Consider the following 8398-nt stretch of genomic DNA (forward strand, 5'->3'; position numbering starts at 1 on the left):
GCCAGAACTGCCTGAACTCACTCCCCCTTCCCGGCTCCAGTAATCTGACAGGCTCAGACCTGACTGTAACTCCCTGTGGACTCTTCTCAGCCAGCTGATCCCAAGACCTTGTCTGCATCCTTTCCTCACCTGGGTTGGGTTTGCCTCCTCCTCCACACTCTCCCATCACTGAGCAGCACACGCATTTCTCCACAGATTGGTTCTAGCCCCACGGTATCTCCCCTAGACCTCCGTGCCCATTTCACTGTCTTGCCAGGGAAACCTTTCCCTCCCCTATAAGCTCCACAGGCAGTGAAATGCCTTCACACAGAGTCCCAGTTCAGCTCTTTGCAACACAGAACACGTCTTCTAGAGTGTCTTAGTGGGTTTAGGTGAAAGAGAACAACTGGAAAAGCACCTCTGCGTGAGAGAGGGTGAGGGCAGACAGCTGTGTGTGCACATGCACACCTGTGGATGCACACATGTAGGGTTTAGTGCTGGTCATAGTGCTGGCCTGGAGAAGAGCCCTGGGGCAGGCAGGGAGCTGCAGGCACTGGCTTCCCAAGAAACTGTGGGGTTTTACCCCCAGGTGGGGTTTTGCCATGAGGTTCCCCCAGTGAATACTCTCTGCCCACACCCCCAGCACTGCCTGCCCCACATGGACACCATGGCAGTGGGCTCTGAGATGTGGAGAACCGCAGGGATCCAACACTGGTGCTCAACAAAGCTGGAACATGTCTCCCTTTGGACATGTACACAAAACCCTGCAGGTTCTCCTGGCTCTGTTTTGGCCCCGGGGCACGAGACTGGAGCTGACATGAGATGGATGTTGGATGCAGCAGGACAGCTGAGAAATGCTCCAAGCTGAGCATTTCCTTAACTAAAACAGAAAACTACTTTCCCCTGCAAAGGATTTTGAAACCAGAGTCAAATCCAGGCAACGTAGGTGGGTCCAGGTTCAATGAGTGGTTGAGTCTGAAAGAAAGCAAAGCTGAGCTTTCAGGAAGCCTGACTTTCCATCACCATCCATCCAGGGACAGAGATTCCCCCCCAAGTCCAGTTGTGGCAGGAGCCTGGGACAGCTGTGGTTAATCCCCTCTTGGTGGACATGTCTTCTCAAAGTACTCCAAACCCTGAAAACAACAGTCTCAAGCAGCACTTAAAATGTCAGTAAAACCAAATTCCTCTAAGGCCATCCAGTAAACAGTCCCTGCTCCTGAATCTGGGGGTCAGCTGGGAGCAAAGAGGATGGATCTGGCTTTATTACTGGCACCAGCAGGATGGGAAGCCTTTGTGAGAGTGGTGGAAGAAACATCCCAAGCGTCTCCTGCAGCCAGATGGAAACAAGAGTGAATAATTTCTTCCTGAGTGTAGTCAGGCCAGACAGAGCGTGCGGAGCTGCCTTATGCAAGGCACCGGGGAGCGCGTGGGGTGGCCAAGCCTGATGTCCCAGCCAGCCACTCTGGAGCATGCTGGGCCCCCAGGAGCATGTTTCGGTATGCTGTGAAGTCATTGAAGCCAAATAAACAGCGACTTCTGGCTGAGCTGAAGCCCAAGAGGCTGGAAGGACCTTCTTTTCCCTGGCAATAGGCAGCATGGCTTTCGTAATCCCTGGGAAGACATCACTACTTGTAAACTCTTCTCGCCTCACCAAGACCCAACCAGACTGACCCCAGCAAAGTCCCCACTCTTGCATCCCAGATGCTGCCTGAGGCCCTGAGCTCACTCCTTCAGGGACTTGTTTGTAACCATACAACCCTCCATAACCTAACAGAACACTGTAACTTGGGCTGCTCCAACATCCCCCCACGGGCATGAGCCCTGGGTGCTCCCTGGGTGCAAAAGGGAACCCAATGCAGGGGGCAATGCCTAAGTGCTGGTCCCTCCACTCACTTATGTGACCTTGGCAATGCAAAACACATCTTCTCAAATCAAGTGACTTTGGCACTGAGGTCATTGGGTGACCTCAGTGGCCAAAACTTGCCCCATGTGGCGGTGCATCACTTCCAAACAGCCTTGATTGATGCCAAGAGGTGCTCGGTTCACAGGCAAGGTAATGTGAGCAGATTAGTTAATGCTGCTTGCCCGGCCCTTGAGAGCAGGGCTGGAATGGCAGGGCAGACTTAATGGGTTTTGAAGGCTTTTCTTTTCAAGATATGAATCAATGAAGCTGTACAAGGAGCATGGATAATGTGATCAGAATAAGAATCAGGGCTTGTCTTTGAACCAGAGCGAGGTCCCTGACGGTGTTTACTTCATGTCCTGGCACCAAATGCAAGATGACATGAATATATTAGCTTTCTGGCTTTCCTGAGCAACCCCTGCCATGCTCAGACCAGCTTCAGGAAGGAAAAGAGCAGCAAAAAGAATCTGTTTGGAAGTGTCAACTTGTTTCCCAATAACCCTGTCATCCTGGCTTACTGCTGAAGGGTCTGGCTGTGACAGGGGCTGTGCTCCAGGCAGGGAGAGCTGGGCACAAGGGGAGAAGGGGAACATGGTGACACCGGAGGCTGTTCAGGGTCTGAGGAAGTTTAGCAGCTGGCTGATGCCTTGTCCATGAAGCCCTGTGGTGCTGGATCTGTCACCTGCTTCCTGAGTAAGTGTCTCTTGCTTCATCTCTCCCAGTTGCATCACAGGGTTTCAGTTTCCTCAAATCCCAGTGTGAGACTGGGGTTTTTTGCCTCGTTCCCAGTCCAGGAACAGGTTGGTCTGGGTTGGAAGTGTTCTCCAGGGCTGCCTTGGCAGTTTCTTGCCCTGCTCTGCCCTGCCTGCAAGCACTAGGCAGCACCCAGCCCCACTCCCAAGGCTCCACTCTGCTTCCTGTTCCCCTGGATTTCCCAATCCTTGGGGTTTTTTAGATTGCGTGGGTTGATGGGGATCTTTTGGTGGGGGGGAGGTGGAAGTTTAGAGAAGGTCACAAGGAGGCTGTCCTGTTCCCATCTCACCCACTGCCTCCCCTCTACCCACTGCTGCCAAGGGTGCTGCTGGAGTATCCCCATCCCATGCCCTCTTCCCAGGCATCACCCCAGTGCTCCTGCTGTCCAGGTCCCCAAGCCAGAGGCCCCAGCATCCCACACCATCCTGCTCCCACGTGTGGGAGTGATGAGCAGGAAGTCAGGGTAGCCACAGGGTCCCCTCTGGGAATGGGGGACTCAGGGCAGGGTCTCACTGGGGGGTTTCCTTCAGTGACACCTCGGTCTCTGCACAAAGCTACATCTGTTGGACTTGAACCTGAGAGCAGACGAACCCTGTTTCCATGTAAGAAGGAGCATCTGGGCTGGTTTGGTTTAAGCTTTCCCCCACAGCTCCGGCAGCACCGCCTGCAGTCTGGATTCCATCAGTGGAGGAATGTCTGCTCCTGGCTTTGCCCTGCACCACCAGCCCCGGTTTCACTTCCCAGCGCTGCCCAGGGCCGGGAGGGCACAGCAGCTCCCCACACTGTCACTTCCCTGATCCAGCTCTTCCCAGAGGAGCTGAGAACATGGAACTGGGGGAACCCCAGTTTCCTGGTCTTTACCAGGAAATCAGTGTCTAAGCACAACAGCAAGGCAGACAACACGATTTAACTGGGATCCCACAGCATCCTGTGTGGGCTCACCACCCCCATGGGATGGCGATGCAGGCAGCAATGCAACCCCAGCTAGATCTGGGGTTGTCTTAACCCCCCAGCATGTTGTCCTCCAGCCTGATCACACAGTGATGATGTGCAGACCACAGGCACTGCCAGCACAGAGCTGGAGCATCAGGACTGCGCATGGGTCTCATGGGATCAGAGAAACCAGGGAAGGAAACCTGCAATAAGCACAGAGCATTTATACAGGCTTTAGGTTAAATCCTTCTCTCCACGGGTAGCAGCACTGCAAAGCTGTTTCCTAAAGTCTTGTTATTCCTTTTCAGGCCAGGACTTTGCAGTTGGCAGCAGGGCAGGATTAGGAAGCAGGAGAGAGAGAAGTGGCTCGCTGGGGGCATGGCTGGGTGAGCCAGGCTGGGAACCAGGGACTCTGCATCAGCAAAGTTCAGGGTGACAAGGCCACTGTCTCCAGGTGAGGTACTGCAGCAGCCCCAAACAGCTCTGGGAGGAGGATGAAGGAGGAACACCCCGCCTGGCATGCACCACATTGGTACCTTCAGCCTTATGCCACTAAAAGTCACAGGACTCCTCCTGTTCTGTCCAGGCTGGTGTCTCAAGGGTCTGGAGAAGGGATCCTCCGGGCACCCCTTGGCATCCCACTAGCACCAAGGGCTTGGGGCAGCTCCTTCCCAAAGCACCCACTGAGGGAGATGGAAGGGTGTCTTCCTGGGCTACCCCAGCTAATGGTGTCTGTCAAAAGGTCCCAGGGAGCTGACATTACAGGGGACACAAGAAGTGACACTTTTCTGCAGGAACCAAATAATAAGGCTGTCCCCAGGCACAAGGGAGTGTGAGCTCAGTCCTGAGGGTCTGGATTTGGGGTGTCCGCCTTCACCCCAGAGACAGTGGAGGAGTCAAGGGTGGGGATCTGCCATCATCCACATCCCACACACTGTGGAGCTGAAGTCTCAGGTTTTTTTGCCTTCACCTCCCACTCGAGGATCGGGAGCCAAGTACATTTCTCATTGCACCCAGCTCACGGGAGGAGGAGAGGCAACGTGGGAGGGCACGGGGGGAGTGGGAGAAGCCGTCGGCAGGTGGGTACAGACCTTGCAGGAACATGATATGCCACGAGCATAGGCTTGGAGGGCCTGGAAACCCATCCTTACCCTCTGCAGCTGAGGTGGAGGGTGACTTGAACAAGCACTTGCTCTCTCCTTCTCCTCAGGGAGGAGCAGGCTCGGGCTCAGCAGGGGCAGGGCACCACAGTGTCACTTGGTCATGGGGACAGGTCCATGGGAAGGAGGTGGGAAGCAGGAGGGCTGTGATGCTCAGCTGGTGAGGGGAGAGGGATCATGGTGTTGAAATGAATTGGGATGTGAGTGAGATGGAATAATTTCTTCCATACAGATTACGCAGGCTGATCTCATCTCAGCATCTCCACTGGAGATGGGGACTGAGTCTTCTGCTCCCCTCCCTGAGCCCCATGGCCCTGCACTACCCTGCCATGGCAGCAGGCACTGTGCTGAGCTCCCCTCTGGGACAGCAGGCAGCAATGGTGTCAACACAGCATCTTTCTCCTTCTGGAACATGTCTCTTCCTAACCTCAAGCCCTTGAGAGCAACAGTCACAAGAAACCATGGAAACGGGCGGCAGGCACGTGACAGCGTGTGCCTGCACTCCTGCCCCTGATTTATGTCCCATGGCTGGGACAAGACACAGAAGAGCAGAGCTCTTGGGGTTCCTTTGGGATTTTGAGGCAGCAGAGCATCACCATCGCTTTAGTCTCCATCTCCTGTGTGTGGAGCTGGATGGTGCATGGGAATAGGGCTGGGATCCTGCCAGGGCCAGGTGTGATGACCCCAAAGAGGGAGGCAGAAACATGGAAAAGGCTGGGGGATTTTTCACTTACCTTTCTAATATTTGAACATTTCTAAATGGAGACTCTTGAACCAAGACCCTTTGACTCCTGGTGCCAGGGAGCAAGGCAATGCACCCGCTGCACCCAGGCTCACCAAGGAACCAAGTGCCAGGGTCTGAGCCTGGTGTGGACTAGAACACCAGATGCAAAAGCTTCAGAATCCTTTTCTTTGAGCACATAGCAATTAATAACCAATGCTCCACCTAGATTGTCACCCCAGTGTTCATATTGGTCAGAATTGGATTTTTTCCCCTTTATGAAAGTGCTTGCATTGCACTGCAGTTTTGCTCTGGTTCTAAGCTGGGTCCCTCTGGGTTTAAGCTAGGTCTAAAGCACAGCACCTCTTTCAGAACTTTAAGGCAAAAGCTTGGCCATGCCATTCCAGGTCCAGAGGTGTTTCTCTGCTGCGCGGTGACCACCTGGGAACATTGTAGTTAATGTTTGAGCTGGGACTCATGGCTGCTGCTCCCAGTGGCTAATGGGCAGAAGGCAAACTTGGTAAAAATCTGGTGATTCAGCTGCTGCTGGTGGTGTTATTGGGGAGTTGAATGACTCCTGACCTCCAGCCGGGTCATGCCATTCCAGGTCCAGAGGTGTTTCTCTGCTGCGCGGTGACCACCTGGGAACATTGTAGTTAATGTTTGAGCTGGGACTCATGGCTGCTGCTCCCAGTGGCTAATGGGCAGAAGGCAAACTTGGTAAAAATCTGGTGATTCAGCTGCTGCTGGTGGTGTTATTGGGGAGTTGAATGACTCCTGACCTCCAGCCGGGTCGGGTTGGCCACGCTGCTCTGTTTTCACACTGGTGAGTTGAGCAGCTCTCAGATGAGCTTTGGTCATGAGCTGAGGAGTTCACAGGTGTGTGGGGCGCCCAGTCTGTCCCAGCATATACTCACTAGGGGATCCACCACCGGGGATCTGTGGGCAGCATATTCTCCACCAGCTCTCATTAGCTCTGCAAGAGCAAATTCGCTGACACCGCCAGACTGGTGGCTGCTAATAGGGAGGTGGCCAAGGCTGGTTTGGAGGAGAAACACAGCCAAAAGCCTTGACAGCTCTGCAATAACAAAGCCCCAGCCCCACAAGGGGCTCAGGCACCCCTTGTGCTGCCTGCCTGGGTGTCAGAGCAGCACCCTCAGCTGTCTGTCCGTCTGTCCGTCTGTCCGTCTGTCCGCCCCGCCGGGGTGCGCAGCGGGTGCACACCCAGCGCTCCGCTTGTCTCTGATCCCCCTCTGGGGGACTGCCGGTTATTACAAGTCTCGGGAGGATTTTCCTGCTCTCTGTGCAAATGGACTGTGCTGCGGATTTAATATGCCGGCTCGTCAGGGAGCTGGAAATGGCATTTGGGTGAAAAGCAGCCCGAAAAGCACACCCACGAAGGCAGCGGGAAGCCTGGCGTGGAGGTGTTCCCTGCCGAGGTGCTGCCAAGGAGCGATGCAATCGCAGCACAACAAGAATACCTTCATTTCACGAGTGCCTGAACTCTGGATCCCTTTCAGCTAGTCCTGCCACAAGAAGGGAGAGCAAATCCTCAGTGTTAAAAAAAGTCCTCGTGGGACAGACCGTGATCTGATTTGGGGGCAGAGAGGTGCTCACAGTGGGGGTGCCTCGTGTTCTGCTCTCGCCCCGACTCTGTGCAGCCTAAGAATCAGAGGCAAGTGAGGGTCTGTCCTTCCAAACACCACCTCCTGCAAAATAGGGAGTGTGAAGAGGAGAGCCGAGGCAGAACTGAGCGCAGCCAGCGGTTGGGCTAACTTTAACTCAGCACTTTGGATTCTGAATTTCCTCTGAGCTGTTTACAAAGGGCTGGAAAAAAACTTCCAGCCCTACCTCCCCCCGCCAGCACCGTCCTGATGTTGCCCAGAACATCTCTCTCATCCCTCCCTTTCGGGGAGAGAAAAAAAAAAAAAAAAAGGAAGGAGGGAGGAGTGGGAGAGAGGAGGAGAGAGGGAGAAAGTGAGCTCACGTTCACACATTGGTGAAGAGGCTGGTCTTGCAATGCCTTTGAATATTTTACTTTTAGGCAGTTCCTCATCAGTCAGCCACACACATCTGAGGCGAGCTGAAGCTAACTACAGCCATGGCCAGCACTAGGAGATCTGAAATCTAATCACATGCATCATACCTCCGGGATATTTTTTTAAATTACATATATAAACACGCTGACAGGCAGCAGCGCTCGCACACACACACACACACACACACACACACACACACACACACACACACACACACACACACACACACACACACACACACACACACACACACACACATATACATCCACACGTCGCAGAGCCGCCGAGCAAACACCTTGTCTCCTCTCGCAGGATATACCCGCTCACACACATCTCTCTTTATCTCCTCCTGGCTTCCCGGAGGATCCTGCCGGCTGTTTTTCATGGAGAAAGTCCAGGGAGAAATGGAGATTGAGAGATGGGAAAGAAGTGAAGAGATTTCAGAAGCAGAAAGAAAGGTTATTCAAGAGATATGGAGCAGAGTATATGCAAACTGCGAGGACGTTGGGGTCTCCATACTCATCAGGTATTTAAAAAAAAAACCCAAAAAAAAAAAAAAGGAAGCAGCAAATCCAACTAAATCTCTTTATAGCTGAGGAAGAGGCAGAACAATATATAGAACTGAGCAGAGATGAATGACAGCGAGTGGGGAGCTGGCTGGGTGTATTCACTGCCTGGGAGCAGGGAGGGTTTCACAGCACTCCTCGGATTCCCACACCTTTGAGCCGGGTGGCGGCGGCGGGGAGAGCAGGGGGAGCCTTGCCGGGGACTTTGGGGGAAGCTGCTTCCATGCAAAGGGAAACTGCTTCCATGCAAAGGTAAGGTCACCCTGCGGACGGAGCTGGGGGTGGTGGAGGTGGGGGGAGCTCAGCACCAGGTTTGGGTGGGTTGGGGGTCTGGGGTTTTTTAC

The 8398-nt window shown here is 53.9% G+C and overlaps 1 protein-coding gene across 1 annotated transcript in view; it reads left to right on the top strand.

The window, feature by feature from the left end:
* The first annotated feature begins 7849 nt into the window (after window positions 1-7849).
* The window catches only part of CYGB (cytoglobin), an 11706-nt gene continuing 11157 nt past the window's right edge, over window positions 7850-8398 (top strand). Inside the window, exon 1 of the mRNA XM_009071667.1 lies at window positions 7850-8014. Within this exon, the coding sequence (XP_009069915.1) occupies window positions 7872-8014 (143 nt within the window). The 5' untranslated portion in view covers window positions 7850-7871. The remainder of the gene's footprint in view (window positions 8015-8398) is intronic.

The sequence above is a fragment of the Acanthisitta chloris genome, unplaced genomic scaffold, assembly GCF_000695815.1.
Source record: "Acanthisitta chloris isolate BGI_N310 unplaced genomic scaffold, ASM69581v1 scaffold3973, whole genome shotgun sequence".
Classification (NCBI taxonomy): domain Eukaryota; kingdom Metazoa; phylum Chordata; class Aves; order Passeriformes; family Acanthisittidae; genus Acanthisitta; species Acanthisitta chloris.